At 47.8% G+C, this 21,556-nt stretch overlaps 1 protein-coding gene across 2 annotated transcripts in view; it reads right to left on the bottom strand.

Moving 5' to 3' along the window:
- The window catches only part of CGNL1 (cingulin like 1), an 83,162-nt gene that overhangs the window by 31,662 nt on the left and 29,944 nt on the right, over window positions 1–21,556 (bottom strand). For both annotated transcript variants that reach the window (XM_081838736.1, XM_081838737.1), the window contains 7 exons: window positions 15,973–17,591; window positions 15,354–15,448; window positions 14,918–15,011; window positions 12,915–13,016; window positions 11,662–11,810; window positions 10,699–10,834; window positions 9,008–9,220 (listed from right to left, as the gene is read on the bottom strand). In XM_081838736.1, coding sequence (XP_081694862.1) covers window positions 9,008–9,220; window positions 10,699–10,834; window positions 11,662–11,810; window positions 12,915–13,016; window positions 14,918–15,011; window positions 15,354–15,448; window positions 15,973–17,571 — 2,388 coding nt within the window. In that variant the 5' untranslated portion in view covers window positions 17,572–17,591. The remainder of the gene's footprint in view (window positions 1–9,007; window positions 9,221–10,698; window positions 10,835–11,661; window positions 11,811–12,914; window positions 13,017–14,917; window positions 15,012–15,353; window positions 15,449–15,972; window positions 17,592–21,556) is intronic.

The raw sequence follows: 21,556 nt of genomic DNA on the forward strand, positions 1-21,556 counted from the left end.
CGCCCTATAGGACGCACTTTTCCCCCTCAAAAAATGAAGGGGAAATGTGTGTGCGTCCTATGGGGCGAATGCAGGCTTTCGCTGAAGCTTGGAGAGCGAGAGGGGTCGGTGCGCACAGACCCCTCTCGCTCTCCAGGCTTCGCGGACCTCTCTGCAAGCAGCAGGAGCTAGCCCTGGGCTCCCACAGCTTGCAGAGAGCTGCCTGTTTGGGGACTGGGGTCGGGGGAAGCTTGGGTCTCCCCCACCCCAGCCCCGCGCCTGGGGGAAAAATAATTTTTTTCCCTTTATTTCCCCCCAAAAAAACTAGGTGCGCCTTATGGGACGGTGCGTCCTATAGGGCGAAAAATACGGTACTTTCCCTTGTGTATTTGTCAGTTTTGTAAAACAAGAACATCTTCAGTAAAAACTAATGGGAAAAAAAGAAGTAGCACGATTTTTTGAAACAAAAGCAGATGATACTTTAAAAGGGATTTAATGGTTTGTTTGTTTATTTATTTAATGGTCCTGAAAGCCTCAAAAGTGCTGCTACTAATCCCAAATCTAGGCTAAGAAAAGATTCAGCTGCTGGAGTGAAGCAGGGGGAGCATCTCTGATTTGTGGTGTGGCCAGATCCTGGGGGTCTCACTTGAACGGTGTTCCGTACCTGAGAAACAGATAGTTTCTGGATCTGCCCAAAAGCACTGTTATTTCCTAACAACTTGGGTTACGTATAACAAGAATTGCACATGGGGGAAGCACTGTGTAAGGAACACCATATCCTCTCCCTACTCAAACACACAGAGATACACAGCCTTGGGATACAGCAGCAGCCAGGTTAAGCCAGGTTGACAACACCGATTTGTTCCAGATGTCCCCAAACTAACAGCAGAGTGTTTAAAGGCTACACAAAGTTTGGAGTTAGATGCCTGTGCTGGACTAACCTTGTTTTACTGTAATCCCACCCCACCCCCACCACACTCTGCCCTCCTTCATTTGTGATTCACAGCGGCTCTCCCAAGGGTTAAAACGTGATTACTTGATTTAACACAAAGCACAGAATACAAGCCACAGAACCGGCTGTGCAAGATTCCTGCAGGCAAAGGCCAAAATCACCTGCTCACTTATCCAGATAGGCTGAGAATATCTCAAGAACCTAGGTGGAAAAAACCCACTTAAAAAAGAGCCTTCAGTGGCCAGCCGGCCTGGCCTTGAACCTGAGCTCTTCACTTCTGAGACTAATTCCTTGCAACACTCTGTGTGTGCCAAGAAGGCATGGGGGGGGGGGGGGAAAGGCCTGGCTGGTTTGCCACAACAAGAGCAGCGCACTGCACTGATTTGAAGAGTGGGTTTCTTTTAGCACAGCCAACGGCAAGTGGCAATTTTGTTAGGCTTGGTTGCATAGGGCTAAATGCAGCAAGTATTTCTTAGGAAGGCACCTGGGACGACACCACCTCCCACCCCAGGAGCTGATGCCAATCTGTACAGAATTCAGCCAGCAGTACACTGAGAAGGAGAAGATGGGGAGGTGGGAAACCCCCAGGCCAAATGCTGGCTCAGCCACAAACTTGTCAGGCTGCCTGTGGCAAATTGCTGCCCTTTCAATCCCAGTGCCATTGATGCCACACTAGAGGGCAGAGGCTTTGGGCCCCACACGGCAGGAAGGCTCTGAACACCACAGGGCTGGCTTGCCACATTGAGGTGTCAGCCAAGCACGAGACATTGTCCACTGAGAGCCAGTGTGGTGTAGTGGTTAAGAGCAGTAGTCTCGTAATCTGGGTAACCGGGTTCGCGTCTCTGCTCCTCCACATGCAGCTGCTGGGTGACCTTGGGCCAGTCACACTTCTTTGAAGTCTCTCAGCCCCACTCATCTCACAGAGTGTTTGTTGTGGGGGAGGAAGAGAAAGGAGAATGTTAGCCGCTTTGAGACTCCTTAAAGGGAGTGAAAGGCGGGATATCAAATCCAAACTCTTCTTCTTCTTCTTCTAAAGAGAGAACCCCTCATAAGACCAGAGCCTTAAATTACTGCACTGCACCCCTGCTCAGCCCCCACCCACTCCATCTGCAAAATGGAGATAAAAATGACCAGGTTGATGCGTCTGCTGAAGCTGGTGCCCTCCAAATTTATTGGACTACAATTCCCATCATCCACGATCACTGGCTACGTTGGCTAGGGTCAATGGGAGTTGTAGTCCAGCAACATCTGGAGGGCACCAGCTTGGCAGGTCAACTTCAAATTTTCTCCTACGTGTGCTTCTACTTTGGTGACCTGGGGGTTAAGAAAGAGAAGAGCCTCATTAGTGGTGGCCCCCCGTTAAACTCCCTTTTTTACAAATGTATACCCAGCACTTTTGCTGCCCCTAGGGAAAGTGCCTGGCCTATTCATCCTTTAATTATTCAATTCAGATGTTATTTTTAAGTGACAACGTTGTCTTGCTTCCATTTTTTATATTTTGCTACTGTTTTAATCCTTCTGCTAGAAATATTTTAACAAAATACATGAACATAAAGTGTACACGAGAAGCACACAGGGCAGAACTAGGCATTTCTGACCACCTTCCCAGCTTCCCAGCATCTCCTCACCCCCCCCCCCATTCCAGGTCCACTACATAAAAGGTACCATGGATGGTGCAACTGCAGAAGAAGCCCACAAGACTCCCTAGTGGAGAGCAATATTTGCCGGGGCACCAGTTCTGCAGTGCAGCCTCAGAGGCAAATGCTGCTCAAATGGCCGAGCACTGCAACCAGAAAAGCTATCCACTTTGACGACTAAAACGGATCCAAGTCTCTCCAATACAAACTCTTCCTCTCCTGCTTCCAAAATGCCACTTTCCAATGTGTCAGAAGCACAACCCTAGCTGCCACTGCACCCTCACCTCAAGTGCACAAATCAATCTGGGCAGATCTGCAAGATGGCTCAAAAATTGACTCCCTTGGGAGGTGGTGGACTCTCCTTCCTTGAAGGTTTTTAAGCAGAGGCTGGATGGCCATCTGTCATGGATGTATAGCTGAGATTCCTGCATTGCAGGGGGCTGGACTAGATGACCCTTGGGGTCCCAACTCTGTAATTCTATGATTCTGTTGCTAAAGTACAGCTAAGTCCTTGCAGCTCAGGAGGCCCATTTAACTACACAGCTAAGTGTGACTCACAACATTCCCCTCATGTCAGAAGGAAGCCAAGTTCAAAGCTGATTTTCAGTTTCTGGTCATCTTGGATGGGCCCAAGAGTTGCCCTGCAATCCTGCTGATGAATTTACAGAAAAGACTTAGTGCTGAATGTGGAATAAGCTGGTTATCTTAACTGGATATAAGAATATCACCGTCTGGACAGTTTAAAAAACAAGCATATTGTGGGTTGGGAAAACAACCCCTGGCCCACAGGTCAAGCCAGCAGTCTGGCCATACAACAGCAGTTTAGAGAGTTTGCTTAGCTTAAAGACAGTGGGACGAAAAACTGCATCAACAAATGAAGGTGGAAAATAAGGCTGGATGTTGTTTGTTTTGCTTTAACTCTCAAAGCAGTTCTTATAGTAAATAACCTTTCCTCCTTTGGGTCAAAGGATAACTGGACACAATGCTGAAGGAGACCCAGTGACTTATCTTCCAACACCTCAGTTGTGTCCCACCTAAGTTATAGGTCAACTCCCTTCCAGGGATACAGTGATGCAGTAGCCCCAAGATGATGGATCTGAATTCTGACTCTCAGTACTAAAATCCTAGAAGGAATTGGGTGCGTACATCGCCTGAGAGATTATTGTATACTTAGCCTAATTATCAAAAGACATGCTAATAACAGACAGTGGGGGCTGGATTAACCCATTTTACCTTGGTAGTTTATCACTCAGAATTAGGGTTTAGTTGAAAGGAAGATCACTGGACTTCCTTCTGAAGGCTTCTAATCTAACATTGAAACTTAAATTTGAACTCTAAATTGAAGGCTTCTCCATTTGGGATGCCATTAAAAGCTGAAAACTGGGAGACAGGCAAGTCTGACTCATTAGACATTTCCACCAGTGGCACAGAATAGCTTTAGGGAGACTTCAACAGGTAAAATCTCCATGTAATCACGATCTGTGTTAATTCCAGAAGAGGCAACATGGGCATAAAAATTCCTTGGGTTAGCTCAGCTCCTGTCACTCATTTCAAAGTCCCCACCTCATTTTCTGACTTGGCAACAAAACTTGGCCTGACGCAAAACTTTTGGAGATAACACGTGTGCTGGAATTACAGCTTTTCTGGATTTCAGAAATTTCCCCACCCAAGTGGGGGGAATGTGTGCAACGTCAAACACTACTTTTGCCTCAGCTCCATGCCACCGTCTTCACGCTTTGCCTGTAAATATGAAAAAAATGAATACCTCTAGCATGGGCTTGCTGTGGGAGCGGACCATCCCAGTGGCAGCCTGCTCATCACTTGAGGGGCTACAACAACATGTGATGGTTTGTCTGTGTTATGGACCATCACCACAGACCAAGTGTCACAGGCAGACTGTTCACATCGCCTGACACTGGACATTGAGCCTTTGGTGCAATCCGTCCACATCTCGGCTGGAAGACCTGCTCCTTGCCTTGCAGGCCTTTTCCACCTGCCATGGGAGGCTGATGCCTTGACTATCTCCAGCTACCAAAGCTGAGGTGGCTGAACAGACTCTTGGGTTGGGGAATTGTTTGGGGGGGGGGATTGCTGCTGTTAGGAGGGATTATGTTGCTGTTATTAGTGCCCTAATTGTTTAAAATGTTTTAATTGTTTCTAACTGCTTTTTAACTTGTGTGTTTTTTAATTTGGGGATGTTGTTGTTTTAAATCAAGGGACATAAGACGTCCCTGGGAAGAGAGGAGCTGGGGAGAGCAGGGGCGACTGGAAACTGGTATATTTAGCAGTACATCCAGCCTCTGGGTATGGAGGGTCCGATCGAGCCACAACTAGCTTTCTCTTTGTCCATGAATTTGCCTAATCTCCTTTAGTCATTGCTAGATGAGTGATGGCTTGCTCTGTGTGAAACAAGGTGCAGTTTGAGTAAAAAGAGGATTCCAGAGCCTTGTTCCTGGGTTAATAACAGAGTGTGTCACTCCTATCTTTGATTACCACGTACAGTTCACGCTAAACAAGCCACTTCATTCACAGCATAAACACAGCCTAACGTGGCTACGAGCAGCCAGAGCAGGAAAAGGATTAACCTATCAACAAGTGGTTATTTCAGGGCTGTGTTATCCTCTTAGCCGTACATTGCTTCTGCCACACTCTGTTTGCTCGGCTCTCCAGCACAGCCAAGGTCATACCAATCGAGTAGAAGATTAACTTGCGTTCCCAGCAATGGCCTGGGTCTCGCTAGACGGGTGGATTGTTTTCCCTCAGGGCCTCAACCTGTGGACTTGTTAGGCTTTAAACAGGGAAACCCCGAAGCTCCCGCCCTACCAATATAGGTTTCCCTGTTTCAGATGTGACACCATCAGACAGAAGTATTCTGCTTGCTTCTAGATAGCCTTAGGAAAAGAGCGAGACTAGACTGCAGCAGGACTGGGCCAAGCTTTGAGAACTAAGGCAGTGCGGCATGTATTACACCGGATTCCAGGGGCAGCATGAAAACGTTTTGGTGCCCAAGACAGACCATCTCACTTCTTAAATCAACTACTGTTCAACACAGAGCACTGGGAAATTCTCCTGCACGAGCCCCACTGAAATGAATATGCAAGAGTACAGCCAAGCTCTTTTTCCATCTCTTGTTCATGTCAGTGGGCTTGTGCTAGAGAACTTCCTGATGGGCTGGGCCCAATCTCTCTCTGCACCCCTTCATAGCACCAAAAATTCAGCAGCAGAGGGAAATCGCTTCACATGGCCTCTGGCCAAGAAGTGCCACATTGTGCTATGCGCTGCTGCTTCATGGGGACTTTATGGCTGTAATTAGTGCTGCAGCCAAGTAGATAAGAAAATGATTTTTAAAAACCCAAACACAGAAAGGCAAACAGATGATTCAGTTCAAATAAATAGAAATAACAGAACAGCAGAAGATTTTGACACCTCTGCCAAACAGTAAGCTAGTTATATAAAGTTCAGTTAGGCCAAAAGAATTAACATGGGAGGGTTTTAACAAAGTGTCTCAAATGAAACTTCCAGATATAAATAATGTCAGCTTGACAAACAATAAGAACCACATGATTACCCTTCTGTGCAGAATGATAGGGTCTTAAACCACATGGTGTGTGTGTGTGTTTAACTGCTAATATAGACATATATTTGCCAGATCTTTCAGCCAATTATTGACAGTCAAGCAGAACATCCCATTGGGATATGCAGTTATCTGTATTCAGGGGCCTCTCTGCAGCAGCAGCTTGACTACAGAATTCCTTCGCACTAGAGGTGTGATCAGCACTGATCAGGCCTTCAGGTACCAAGTTAAAATGTCCTTCTTCAAGCAGACTTGCTCTTGGTGGAACTGATCAGTCTCAGATCAGCTTTTGGAATCCAGGCAGATTATGCCTGCTGCTGTATTTTGTCTCATTCTTTTAAACTGCTCTTTTACTCTTCCATTCATAGTTTAAATGTTACTCATTTTGTAAATTGACCTGGAATTTGTTTGAATGAAGGATGGTTTAGAAATGCAAGAAATAAACAACAAAACATCTAAAGGAACTCCTTTTACTTCCAATATCCACCCACCCACAAGGCAGATTTAAGTAGGCTTGAGTAGGAGAACTGCTCAGTTCTGATAAGTCACCATTTTCAACATGCAACCAGAAAAATCAAGTGAAATCATTATGCAAAAAGCAGGGACAGTCAACAATACCAGCCGTGCCCAACCTGGTGCTCTCCAGCTGTTTCCAAATACCCACCAGCTTCAGCCAGTGCAACTGTATAATGCTGCGGCTGATGAAAGTTGCAGTTCACAACAGCTAAAGGGCACCAGCCTGGGGACACGTGAGCTATGTAATGCACAAAGAATACATCAGAGAGGTAGAATGCTGGGAAGGGACGCAGTGAAGGGCCAACCCTCTGCCCCCTCACCAATATAAGCATGACAGAGCAGGGGGGTGGCTGTGGAAGCCACAGGAAAAGGGTCAAATTGGCAGCAGAACTGGCTCCTTCCCACCAGCTCTTGCTACTGAAGATTGCTGGTGAAATTTACCCAAAACATCAGTGGCCTATGCCTAAGCCACAGGCAGGAAGCAAACGAGTGCTGCCCATGTTAACATATCTTATTGTTATTACTGCAATATTATATTCACAATGGAAAATGTGGTCTGGTCAGATTAAAAACTGAATGAATCTAGCACACTCAAGATTAAAGGGACTGACCGGAGAGGGGAAGGATGACAGCATCAGAGCCTTTGAGTTTCCACAAAGTGTTTAAAGGGATAATCTGTGCCTTGCAGGCTTTGTCTAATGACTTGCCAAGACCATTAAATAGATTTTTACATGTGCATGGACTCAGCTTCACAAGGATGCTCTGTGGAGGCCAAAGAAGTTCTGCTACAGGATGCAGGTTGGCTTTTACATTCTGAACATGCAGCAAATAAACAGAGCAAAGTTTCTGAAATGGGAGGCAAATGTTTATTCCATTTTGTCCAATTGGCCAGGTAGCAACAAGTGAGTGGTTTATATGTGCCATTCAGTATGGCAAAGTAGGGGGGACAGGTAAATGTGGCCCCCATTTGGTCTACAATCCACCAGGATGTATGAAGCTGCTTCATTCCCAGGGCTGGGAATACATTTTGACACCTTAGGTTCCCCCTTTACAAACAGAGAAGTCCCTGGGATGGGCACTTGAATCTTATATCAAAGCGGGCAATAGCACAGTACCCTTCACTGCACCAGCAGAGGGCAGGAGGCAAGTGGGGGGGTGCACAGTTTTGTCCTCTCTGCGCTCCTCAACAACAGCTACAGGAACAAAAAAAAAATCCTGGGCCAGCACAAATCTTCCACCAAAGGAGAAGGGAAGAACATGAGACCAGCCTTCCACCATGCCACTTAATTTCTCCAGCTAGCTGAGTCCAGTCTCCCAAGTGGCAGCGCTTTCCAGGTTCCCTGGGATTGAACCTTATGCATGCAACTCGGGGGCTCTGCCTCTGGGCTCCTCCCCACCAGTCTGCATCCTCCTCCTGAGTTTGAACCCCAATTTTCTACCCCTGCTTCCCCAGTTCCTATTAAGGGAAGTGGAGATACAGGGAAATGCCTTGGGCTTCTGAGCACTAAAGCAGGGAGCTGTCTGAGACCATGGGCTGCAACTGCTCTATAAGACTCCTCTTGCTCAACCGGACAAAAGTCTCTCTAGGGGCATGTTCTGGTGCCCCTCACCCCGCCCTCCACCTTGTGGTCAGTATCCAGCTGCGGAGATAAGACTTCCTCTGCAAATGGAGGCTCCATTCAGCTCAGAGCTGTTGGAAGACCTGCCCTGTTCCCAATTCTGTCCCTTCGCTTTCAGGGAGCCATCTAAACGAGTACCGTCCCAGACACATCCTGAAGCCCAAGTGTTTATTACATGCTGTCTGAAGGAGGATTTCTGTACTTTGGAACTGGGCCTCGCTCAAGTGTCATGGCTGGGTCTGAGGTGAGCCAGGAATTAGGAACCAGGGGGCAAGCCAGGTATCAGGACCAAAGGAACACAAGAAGAGTCCAGAAAGCCTTTGTTGCCCCCACATAGTCCTTCCCGTCCAGCAGGGTTCAATGCCCAGCCTGGAAGGAAGGGTGTCAGCCCAGGAACCGAGAACGGCGAAGGCAGGTGCTGCTATACATGACTCAGGGACACGGCCCCAGCCGCTTCCCAGATGACTCCAAGGGTGTCAGCAGGACAGGAGTGACCAGGCCCAGGGAGCAGGTAGAGGCTCATTTCAAACAGGGGCAAGGGAGTAACCGGGTGATGGGGAACCCCAGGATGAAAGCTACCCCAGCACAGCAACCTGGCTCCTGGGCTGGGTTAGTCTCCTGCTAGCTGCTAGCTAGTCCCTGCTCCGACAAACCAGTTGTTCACCTCCAGAGTCTCCCAATGAACAACAGCCTTGGTTGAATGTTAAGTCTGGCTCTGCACCACACTAACCTCTGTAACTTCTTCCAAACTCTCCCTCAGGGTCTGGAGTTCCTGGCTATGTTGCTCTTTGAGCCGGTCTATCTCCTGGTCATGGCTGGACACTTCTTCCTTCAGGGCCCCCTTCAGGGCTGTCAGTTCACGCTCTCGCTTCCTCAGGATGTCTTCCTGCTGTTCTTTGACCCTCAGGATGGCCTGAAGATCCTGCTTCAGCTGCATTAGCTCCTGCACCAATAAAAAAAAGAAGAGACTTGTAGCCAGCACTGCTTAAAAAGAGAGGTCAAAAGCACTGAGAGCAGAAGGGTCATTTCCAAGGCCCTCAGAAACTCAGCACCAAGTCCTAGCTTGAAGAGTTACCTGAAACTGTTGGTGCTCAGGCCGCAGAGTCCTCTTCAGCCACAGAAGAGGATATGAGTGTAGAGCAGGGCTGGCCCACCCCACCCATGAGGCAAGGTGAGGCGAATGCCTCAGGCAGCAGGATCCACAGGTCCAGCCTTCAAGAAATGCACCATCTGCCACTGCCACCACAGTGGCAATGATGGTGCACTTATTAGAAGCCAAATCTGCCTCCTCAGCAGTAGACACCCCCCCCCATACCACCTCTACAGCAACCTCTCAGCAAATAGGAGGTGCTGCAGGTCTCCTCCCATCCCTAGAGACGAAATGGCAGGGGCTGTCCTCTGTGGACTCTGCACCCGCCCAGCCTGATTCAGAGTAGGCCTCTTTCCTCCCCAAGGTGGCCTTTGAGTCCCACTTCAACTGTTGGGCTAGGTCAATTTGATACCCCCGCCTGTTCTCGATGTAGATTTTCAGGTGGTGAAGTGGGATAGGCCATCACCCCGAGCCTCAGCCTCAGGCAGCAAGAACTCTCTGGGTGGACCAGGCTTGGTACACAGAGCCCAGGAGCCCAGATTTCCTCCCTTTGCCCAAACAGATGCACTTTTGGCTTTGGCTCAAATCCATCTCCTTACCCAACTCCAGCTCAGGGCACGATGAGATGAAACACAGTCTTCTGAAGATTTTGTAACCTTAACACAGGCTCAAAAGGCCTTGAATATGACTGTAGCAGCAGGCAGAGGCTGCAGGAAGGAGAGTGCTTAACCATTCTCGCAACCCAAATCACCCCAGCTGTTTCTCGCTTTGCAGAGGAGAAGAAGAGGAGGAGTTTGGATTTGATATCCTGCTTTATCACTACCCGAAGGAGTCTCAAAGCGGCTAACATTCTCCTTTCCCTTCCTCCCCCACAACAAACACTCTGTGAGGTGAGTGGGGCTGAGAGACTTCAAAGAAGTGTGACTGGCCCAAGGTCACCCAGCAGCTGCAGGTGGAGGAGCAGAGACGCGAACCCAGTTCACCAGATACAAGTCCACCGCTCTTAACCACTACACCACGCTGGCTCCACACAGAGGAAAAAGATACTGGGGACGAGAATTCCCCTCTCCACCTGTCCTGTGGGATGAAAAGCAGTGTCTCACTGCTTGGTCAGTGATCAGGAAAAAGTTGATATCTTCCAACATCCTTTCTTGTTTGGCCCTTAAACTGAACCCTTTGCTGTGGTGCCACCAATTCACCTCAGGGACCTTGGATAGGAGAAGACTTCCCACAGGCCTGGACTACCACAGTGGCTGCTGTTTCCTGCCCCTTCTTCCAAAAAGAACCACGGCCCCTCCCCCAGGTCGTATTTTGCCTCCCTCACGACTCACCCCAAGGAGCATCTCCCTCTCGCCATCCTCAGCGTGCTTCGCGTTGTCCAGCTCGTCGTGCATCTCAGACAGTTGGTCCTGCAAGTCCCGGATCTCCGTCTGCTGTTGCTCCTGCTCCATTTTCACTTGGAAAAGCCTCCATAAGGGAAACGGAATCATGTTTTCTACCTATATTTGGTCATGTATTGTTTCATGTATATATGAGGAAGGCCAAAGGGGTCCCCTCCTTTCAGGTAATGGCAAATGGAAAATTGGGGCCTTCATGGTGCTGGCGACCTCCTAACCTCTTGCCTTGGGAACTCCCTCCCCAAGAAGACGCTCTCAGCCAACTCTCTCCAGAGTCACAGGAAAAGGTTCAAGGTTCAAGGCTGGTTTATTTGGGAGAGTTTCTGGTGAGAACAGAGGGAAACCGAAGCCACTGGTGTAGTTTGGGGGGAGTGGAGGGCAGCTCCTACATACACATAGCAATGGAGGAATGCCTCAGCCACAGTTTTGGCAGTAAGAGAAAAACATCTGGTGAAACCAAACTGTGTTTCTGGGATGTTTTCCTCTGTTCTGGCCACTCCCTTTTTCAGTCAGTGCTCAGCTTCTCCCTTTGCCCTTATCCCTGACCATTGGCCGTGCTAGTTGGGGTTCCTGGCAACATCTTCCCCCTCCCAGGTTCCCCACTCCTGGCGCAGAGCAGAGGCAGGCAGGCAGGGAGAGCAGCAAGAGAGTCGCAAAGAAGCAAAGTCTGGAGGGTGGCTTTTGAGGGAAATGGACTGAAACCGTAAAGGGGCATGAACATTGTGCCCCTAAGCCAGGATCCCTATCAGGCTCCTGATGGAAGGCTGCAAAGGAGGGAGGGAGATTAAGAGGGGATCTGTGGGCTGAGGGGGTGATTCCCAAGAGGGCGGACAATCATGCCCCACTATTCACCCCAGCAGGCAGGCAGGGAGGCAAGTCCTCCTGCACAAAACTCACTCTTCAAGGTGCTGCCTGAGGTCTTTCTCGCTCTCCTCCAGCTGCTTCCGGAAGGTGTCTTTATCTTCTATGGTCTTTTCCAGCTGCTGCTGGAGCACCCGCAACTCGGCCTTCACTGCATCTCTTTCATCTGTAATGTTCTGTTGGTTCTGCAAACAGGAACACAGAACACAGAAACACAGGATGGTGGAAAGAGGCTGGGGCGGGCCCTTTTTGGAAAGAATGTTGCATTTTTAAGAAAAGGGGCAGGCAATACATTGAGTTACTATTAGAAGAGGTGCCCCCATTTTTAAATAGTAACTTTGCAGAAATTCACTGTACCCAGCAGCTGGGCTCAACACCAGCAGCGGCTCTAGTTACAGGGTGCGGGGCCACATCCACAGCCAGCCCCCACCAGCTTAGGCAGCTTCTGTATTCTGAGAGGCCCTTGGTCCAACTAGGCCAGCACTGGCTCTCAGGCAGACAGGGTGCTACCTGGCCCAGGGTGGAGAAATATTACCAGATTTTTTTTTTCAATGAATCTGGCTGAGTAGCAACAGGGAGTCAGTAGTGGGGATGGTGAGGCAAAAGACTCTGGGCCCAAGCAAACATGCATATTGTACAAAGGTGCAAAGCCCTTCTTTCACACCCTGTGAAACATAAATGTGCAGTTTTTTTAAAAAACTGGGCAACAGCGCGCCGCCCACCCATGCTTCCCAAGCCTCCCCTAATCTCCTGCCCCCTTCCCCCTTTGTTTTGACAGATCAGGGGAGGCTTAAGTGTCACGGGCGGACAGCCGTTGCCCAGGAGGGGCCAGCCTGGTAGTGCAGTTAGCTCTGGCTGGCTTCAGGAGCTGCTTGCTGCCATGGCACAGGAAATATGGCGGGCGCCATGGCAGCAAGCAGCTCCTGAAGCCAGCCAGAGCTAACTGCGCTAACAGGCTGGCTCCGGAGGTTGTTGAGGCTGTGGCTGCCACGTTTCCCAGGGATAGATTTACAAATCTGGGGACATTCTGGGGACAGAATTTGTCCGGGGACAGATTTGCAGAACCGGGGACTGTCCCCGGGAACCGGGGATGTCTGGTAACCCGAGCCTAGGCCCACCCAACGTAGAGCTATGGGCTCCCCAAAGAAGGGCACTCTGATGCAAAGGTGAAGCTGCCCTGACAGTCCCTGGGCTTTCTGCCCATGCAAACAATTTTGCTTCTCCCTGAGAAAGCAGAGCAATGTGCAGCACACAGCACTAGTGCAACAACAGGGTGGATGGGGACCTACCTTGACTTCCAAATCCAGCCTCCTTTGTAGATCAGAAACCTCCTTTTCCAGCTCCTTTGTCTGTTCCATCAACGCCTTGACTGAAGCAGACGTATCAGAGGCCTACAGTCAAAGAACACATGCTTGCTCTGAAAAATCTATAGATTGTTTTGTTCTAAAGGAGCCATCCAAAGCCAATGCCTCAGTTTAGAGCAGGTCTGATTATCCCACACTGTCCCTGAAGGAGCATCACTGTACTACATCTAAATAATGTATGGGGGGGGGGACACATGTCACCAGGGAGTCCTGTCCTTTGTGTGCACCACAGAGAAGGACCACTCACATTGGTGCTACCCACCATTCCTAGGTAAGCCCACTGGGTCCAACTCAGAGCCAGTGTGGTGTAATGGTTAGAGCCCTGGGCTACGACCTGGGAGATGCGGGTTCAAATCCTGACTCAGCCATGAAGCTGAGTGACCTTGAGCCAGTCACCATTTCTCAGCCTTACTTACCTCACAGGGTTGTTGTGAGGACAAAACAGGGAGGGCAAGAACCATCTACATCCCCTTGAACTCCTTGGAGGAAAAGGTGGTATATAAATTAAGCAAATGAATAAGCAAACAAGGAGCCACTTTGCCAAGGGACCCCCTCAGGCCGAAGCCGACCCTCTTAAACTAGGCCTGAAACGAAATTGTCCATTCGGTTTTGCTTTTGTTTTCACCAGCAGATTTCACTCATTTTCCATCCAGGTTCTGAATCCGTTGCAAGAGCTAAACTCAGGGGATCTCACTGAGCAACATCTCAAGGACCCCACGTAGGCCCAGCCCTAGTCCTAATGATCAAAGGGAGGGGCTTCCCATGAAATGTAGGTGGGTTCAGTCATGACTGAGGCTGAAATTCAACTCAAAAGGATTTATTGAAGCATCAGGAACAACCTAAGAAGGGCAAAGCAACTATATTTCTGGAGGCCTGGGCCATACCCACTCTCAACGTGATTGGCTGTCTAAGCCCCCCAAGCAGCGAATCGTAACTCAGAGCTTAAGAGCCAATGCCAGTAGTCCAAACCCTAATGCTATGTGATTGGATAGCATGTATCGAATCAGAACGCAGGGGCTCAGGATCCTTAGTCCAGACTCGAGCTCAGGTGAACATAGACCACTGAATACATAACATCACCCCTCCCCCGTTTCACCGCACAGCATCCCTTTTCATCTTCACCGCTGAGTACCAATCAGCAGAAGGATTTCCTGTATTAATATCATACTTAACATTAGGCAGGATCACATGTGAATGGACCTTTGGATCATGTTTTTACTTCAATGGAGTTCAACCTAAATCTGAAACTAACATTTGAACCTGATGGTGCTCAGCTAACCATTGAGATCTACATAAAACAAAGAACAGGCATAAAAGTGTGTGTAACAGTTACAAAGCACAACATGCCCGCTTAACAGTGCACCAACATGCTTATGGAGCTTGGCATGGTCTGAAGCTTCATTAGCCTCTGGAGCCTCTGGAGTTTACATGCTGAAAAAGGACAGAAATCCAAATACATAGCAGAATCCCTGCCAAGTTACTAGATCTTATAGAGTGAGGAGGAATTCAGACTGTCACTCTTTTGCTGATGGATGCACATTCCAGAACTTTAGATTTGCTCAGTTAAAGTAGATTAAATTGCTCTGTCACCCTAGCATAAAAAAGCCACTTTTAAAAAAAGAAATGGACTTTGTAGTTTGAAAGTAACAGGAAAATGCATGGAAACATGAAGAGATATTTAAGGGGAAGGAATGCAAACATCCTGCAAGTAAATCAGGATGAATGCAGGATGAACACTCATTGCCATCTAACCGCCCTGTAAACAAATCAGAACAATAAAGACTGGAAGCAAATCAGAGTGGGTGCTCAAGCGTCAGGGTTGCCCAGAGGAGCCCTAATCTTTTTTCGTCACACAACAAGGTGAGGGATGTGGATAAACACAAGAAAGTTGAAGAGAGAGACAACCTTGTTTTCCTCGTGTACTTTACCTGTGAGTTCCCTGCTGCTCTGGACTTTAGAGTCTGGATTTTCTCAAATACCAAATTGACTTTCCTCTTCGTTGCATCATCATTTTCGCTGCTTCTGAAATATGAACAAACGTCAGCCAGCAAGGCAATGACTGAGATGTCTCACGGTCACCTGAAAGCCCCCAATTCCTATAGTGACCATCTTATGAAAAGACACTCAGACACAGATGTTAGTAGGTTAAGAGCAGAGTGGAATTTTACCTCCTGGTAGTAAATCAGAGATGCCTAGCTAGACCTCAAGTTTGCTTTAAGGACTGAAAATCTGGGGAGGGTAGAGTGCATAATGTATTAATTGGAGATAGCCACCATATCAGTCCCAAATATCAAATATTCATCTGCTCAAGTCCTCAATGTAATGCCATTTCCACAAGCTACATGTTTGTGCAAGTCCACTAACCCTTCCTTGAGATAGTTGTAGAGAATCTGCTTAGCTGTTTCCTCGTTGCTTTGCTGTGCAAGTTCCTGTTGGCCCTTCAGCAGATCAGGAGTGACCTGGAAAGACAAAAGCCAGGTATCAGTCATATCCCTTGCAATGAAAGCCTTCAGCTTCAGACAGAACAGCCTCTGTGCCACAAGCAGGGTGAGCCCAAAACAGTGCTATAGGATGGTCTGAGAGGTGTGCGGCAGGAATATTTGCAAAGAGGATTTGCAAATGACTGCCTTGATGACAAAGTCAGGAGGGGAAATGGACTTCTGTGTCCAGAGAGCTCTGTTTATTCGATACTTTGCCTTCAAAAAGGTAATGGCTCAAAATCCAAAAATGCGAATTATTTCTAAATATGTCCTAACTTGCCATCACCACTCCGCACTACCTCCCCAGAGCATGGAAGCTGCTTAGCTGAACTCCCCCTTTCTGTCTCTCTAAGTTTTCCATTCAACAACCTCACCTCCGAGTGGCTGAGGCCACAAGGTGCAGGGATAACCAGCTATTTCATTCATATGTCCAAAATTGCATTTCTGTAGCACAGCATCCTGTAACTGGATCATGTCAACAGATCACACTCTGGCAAACATACCTGAGCAGCTGAAGCAGAAGCAAATGTTTTCACAGGCAGTTTCGGAGTCGCAAGACGGTTTGGTAACAAAAGAGTGGAAGTCACCATTTTATTTTCACTTTTTTTGGTCTGGCCTGGAAGTGTGGATGATTTATAAGCCGAACTCTCGCTGACTATTTTACTTTGCTTGTGATATTGCAAAGAGTTGAAATGCTTGCTGGGAGAATCTTTTGCTGCTGCTGTTGCTGCTGCCTGGAGTTTGCCCACAGACCGAGGAGAAACTTGATCCCCAAAAGACACTGACTTCTGATCTGGAGAGAACACCTTCTGAAGGCAAACTTTAGAGGGCTGTAGTAAATGCTTGGACGACGTTGCCGAACTTTGACTAAATTCATCTGAACAACTGGAATTCACCTTGAGCCCGCAGGGAAGGGCACTGTCGACACTCCTTGACCGCTTACGGTCGTCTGGGTGAATCCTGCTCCTTATTCCCAGCCTGCCTCTTCTCTGAGGACCCATCTTCCGGTCAAACTTTTCAATGAGCTGATCAACTGCAGGAATTGAACCAGTGTCAATATCGCGACCAGTCCCAGGCAAAAATGGGATATACCTTCTGTTTTCATGCCTGTTTACATTGTCAGCATAGATGGCATACTCTTGGTCGTCAAGGAAGAACTTGTACAGGGAAGCAACAGAAGTTGGGGTAGTTGATGATGATGACGACCGCCGTGAGCCATTCAGGACTGATCCTGCTGAATCTTGCCTGCGGAAAGGAAGGAGATCAGGTCTGCACTTCCTTGTTTCCTGATAGGTGGGCGGACTTATAGCAGATGGAGATCCATCACTAGAAGAACGTGATCCATGCATTCCATTGGGCGTGTCAACGACGCTGGGGCATTCCAATTCCTGCTTGCTTTGGTCTGCCCCTACTGCAGGCATGGTCAAATTCACAGTTTTTGGTTTGGGCTTGGCCAGTTCTACACACTGGAGGGTCATTTTATCTAATGAAGCAACCTTCAGTGGTGAGCTCCAAGGCTTGCTGTCTGGTTTCTCTTCATCTGTAAGAGATTTGGATTTACTGGATGGTGGAGCCTCAAAGCCTTCCAAATTCAGGATGTTCTTTTCAGGATCATAGGGCTGAAGAAGCTCAGGATGCCTCTGGAAGTTCAACAGACTGGGTGACTGGGCGAACCCAGCCTTGAAATGCAAGGTGCTGCTCTCTCCCTCATCCACACTGGCCTGCAGGCTTTTAAATTTATTTGGCAATGTGCTGTAAGTTCCCAAACACTGTCTTTCTTCACCAGTTTTCTTCCCCAGTTCAGGAGCAGAACTAGAGTCCAGCACTGACCTATCAAGTGTCTCGGTTGCAACCTGTGGGCCGTTTGCAGGTGCTACATGACTGTCAGGCAAACATCCCTCTGCATTGTTGAGCACAATGTATGGATGCCCATCAATCCCTTGGACCCGGATGCTGACTCCGTAGGACCCATCCTTTGCATTGAGTGCACTCTTTGCCTTTGGAGGCACATTGCTTGCAAGCTTGAAGTGGATCCCGCAGTCCTGCTGCTGCTGCTGCTGCTGCTGCTGCATGTGCCTGAAGCTGGCCACATAGGACTCCATTGTTCACATGGGTTTAAGCACTGCAAAGAGGAAAGAAACAGATACGTGAGTAGAGGAAATGAGCCACTTTCATCTTCATCATACCCTGGCATTTTCATCAAGTCCCTGGCATTTTCTTCACTGACATATGGGGCTGATCCAAGACAATTGGGCACCTGCAGAGGAAAATCCAAAATGCATCCATCACATACAGTGGTTAAAAGGGAGTTCAGTACTTGAACAGAAATGGGCTGGAGTGGGAAGAACAAGGCTGGCCGATCTCCTCAAGCAGGGAGTTCCAAAGGGCAACATGAGGATTGCCCAACCTTCATTGGCCTGAGTGCTGCCTTCATCCTTGGCTAAACCTCCAAGGGCTGGATGCTGGCAGTGGGTATAACCACCCCACAGCCTCTCTCACAAACTCTTAAAGGCGCACACAGCTTCCTCATCTCAGGAATTCTAATGCATACTTCGTGATCCATGCATGTCAGCTGAGTGGTGGACCCCTTCTCTGCTCAGCAAATAATCAATCCGAGGACCCAGGAGGGAGAATTTTTCACTCTGCATCATCAGGGCACTAGCCTTTGCCTACCTCACTGTGGTGCCATTACTACTACTACTACTACATTATTATTTGCCAGTGCTGCCAAAATTAATAGAGTCTTGATGGGCCAGAATAAATGGGTGCTGGATCAGGTTTCCAAACTGTGGGTTAGCCACTCCTGGAGAATACCATGAGTGCAAAGGCCACTGGCCTAACCTGAGAAGGGCCTCCCCAGGTGGACTCCCAGTCTGTGGAGGGAACATGTTGAGAGAGAAAGTCCCCTCAGATGCCCTAGGCCCAGATCCTCTTCCCAGCTTCCAAACGCCCCACTTCCTCCCCTCTTCATGAAGAAGCAAGCCCAAACCAAACCATACAGAGAGTCCAGTCATGTTTCCAAGCTGAAAGCTCCTTCCCTAAGTTAGGTAATGCTGCCTTCACCAACCTAGCTTTAGCCCATCAACTTTACGTATGATGAAAAGGTTTAGCCATCCACACATGCAAACCTGCTGCACTTCTCAAGTAATATAAGCCCGAAAGAAGGATCCCACTTCCTGTTGGATGTGCACTTGCAGCCTTATTCCATTTTGCCATGAACACATTCTAGAGCTCCATGAACAAAAGTTGCCTGTTCCGCTTCTTCTAGTTGGTGACCTTCTAACTCTGCATCCCAAGCCAGACAGGAGTGTCAGCTGGCCATGAAAGTAAGGCTGTAGCAACTAGGTGTGGCACAAAATGGTAAAAGGCCCGGCCTGTGGCCAGTGTGCTTCTGTAGCACCATGCATGCCTACTTCTTGGCACTTGATCAAAGACCACCTTGGGGCAAGAGTGGCCAAAGGGCAACTCAACATTTTGCCCATATCAGGCTTCAGAAGGGTGAGGAACCAGGACACAGCTGCTGCTTGCCAACAGTCGTCTCTGAGAAGACCATGAGGCCATGCTCAGAGCGCTCAGAGCAGAACATGCCAAGCTGCAGAATCATGCCCTGTCCCAGCTGCAGAATGCAGAAACTCAAAAATGCACAGACATTGAGCAGAAACTCAAAAATGCACAGGAAAGCACAGGTGGACAACAAACAACTGCAGGAAATGACATTTGCTGCTCCCAGCCTCCATTTCTCGGTTCCCCAGAACTTCCCCACACTTCCAGCTTCCCTTTGTTTGTTCTGCACAATCACATCTCCCACAAGATCTCCAACTTCCAGGTATTATGAGAGAAGACAACACCGGAAACAGTGCCTCCAATCTAATCGCAGTCAGACAGATCCATCACCCTTGGATATCCACAAAATGTTCTGTCCATTCTGACAGATTTTGAAGCAAGATTGTCAAAAAGAAACAATGTATAATTTATATTGGCTGGGTATGGGGGGTGACATCATAACGCTATTAAAGCAACAGCCAGTAAGGCCAGAATAAAGAGAATTCTCCATTTCTAACATTTTAAAGCAACACCCATCCTGAACCTTCAGCATCTAATTAATGCTACAGATCAAAGTGAGCTCTTCCTATGAAAGTCAGTGCTATAGTAAGGCTGCAATTCAATTCACACTCACCTGAGCATAAGACTTAAGTAAACATGCCCACGTTGGGCAAAAGATTCCTGCATTGCTGGACTAGTTGACCCTCATGGCCCCTTCCAACTCTACAGTTCTATGAGACTATGAATATGATTGTGCCATGAATCTGTTATTCTTTAAGGTGCAAGAAATGGCTATTATTGCAACAGAAATAATCATCTTCTGGAATCCGGCCATTGAGACACTATAGGGAGGTTTTGAATCTGTTTGGGTGTTGTTTTTCCCACCTCCAACCTTCTTTTATTACACACAACACAGGCACACAAGCATTGGCATCTGTATCAAATATCTTTTTAACGCTGGAAACTGAATTAGGATCTTGAGCTTTTCATCCAATGGCTGTGGAGTTTTCCTTTTTTAAAACCTGGCCTTCTGTTTTAATTTGCCCTTTTTATTCATCACACTAAATTTCAGTAATGTGTTAATTTAGAGGGGACATTTATTTATCATTGCTCAGTGTGCTGATGCATGTAAAATGGTTTCGCAAATAAAATAGATGCATAACAATATCAATTTTGAGTGGTAAGAGCATAAAGTAGCCAAATTGTTGTGCACTGTGTTGTGTTGTAAATCTTGAGGGCATGCCTAACACAGATTAATGTACAGTTCTTAAGTTATCTACGGCTGCAGTTTTATTGACATGGACCTCTTCCAATCAGATACAAACAGGCACAGCCACTTTGTATGGTCCCATCAAATAATAAAAAGATAGGAATAGTGGTTGGACTCAGTTCAATTTTACACTGGCTCACGTACTGTTTTCTTAACAATCACATCCTAAAGTGGAGAGGAAAAAGCTGTTTCACCAGGGACATCTTCAGGATCAAAGAATTTTTCCAAGCCCAAAGGCATCTGGTCCAAATAATGTAATCACATTCCAGCTATTAATACAGCCAGTCTTGTCAGAAATGAAACAGAAACCATTAATCTCTTAGGAAGGTGCAGCAAATGTTCTTCAAATGCACAAAACCAATCTGGGGCTCGTTGAAGAAAAGAACTGCCTCTGCAAAGGATTTTGCAACCAAACAAAGCTTCTCTCTTCCTTGGAATTATTTTGACATTCCAGAAACCTGTCCACTTTGCAAAACAGATATATCATCCCTGGGACAGCAGCCAGGGGCAGACTTTGGTAGTCTTTCGTAATGGCGCCCTGTGCAAAGCCAAAATTTGGTGCCCCCAAATGGATCTTTTCCATTATCGGTCTTCTTGATTTTGTACCCCCACAGCTTGGCACACTGGGGGGGGGGGAGTGCCCATACCACCCTAAATCTGGCATTGCAGCAACATGCCCCTGATCGGCAGGCGGCAGCTTATTCCTCATAAATTAGTTGGAACTAATTGCTTCGTCTACTGTCAGCAATGCGCCTGAAGACTTTGGAGGCCAATAATGCAACTCCCAGGATCTTCTGGCACTAAAAACTGTCAGCTGCAATTTAGGAAGTGGGGGGCAAGAAACACTTTTGATGTTCTCTGCCTAGCAGGACAACACATCCACTGTTTCATACTATGCCAAATTTGACGGAGGGGGAAAAAAAACCTTTCACCTGGAAAGTCTGAATTCAGGCCAAGGAAGTCACAGGCTGCCTTTTTGTAAGCTGATTGTATTTGATGCAACAGCTGGGGTTTGTAAATGTTTGAGAAGGTGGCACCCTCCAGCTGGTGAGAGGGGAGGGCAGAGCAATGGCCTGGAACCAGTTTTGCGCCTTAAATTTAAAGAGAGGCAGGCAAATAGTAGAGAGTTCTGCTGGAGCTGACTAGAAACCGGTACAAGCTTAGGGGCTCTGGGAATCTAACGCAAGCTCACTAGCTGTAAATAATACAAAGACACTTCAGTTTCCACTGTTCTCTCGGCGCCAAAGAAAACAAAACCCTGGACTTCTCACCAC

This window comes from Podarcis erhardii (assembly GCF_964252035.2).
Source record: "Podarcis erhardii genome assembly, chromosome: 14".
In the NCBI taxonomy this organism is placed as follows: domain Eukaryota; kingdom Metazoa; phylum Chordata; class Lepidosauria; order Squamata; family Lacertidae; genus Podarcis; species Podarcis erhardii.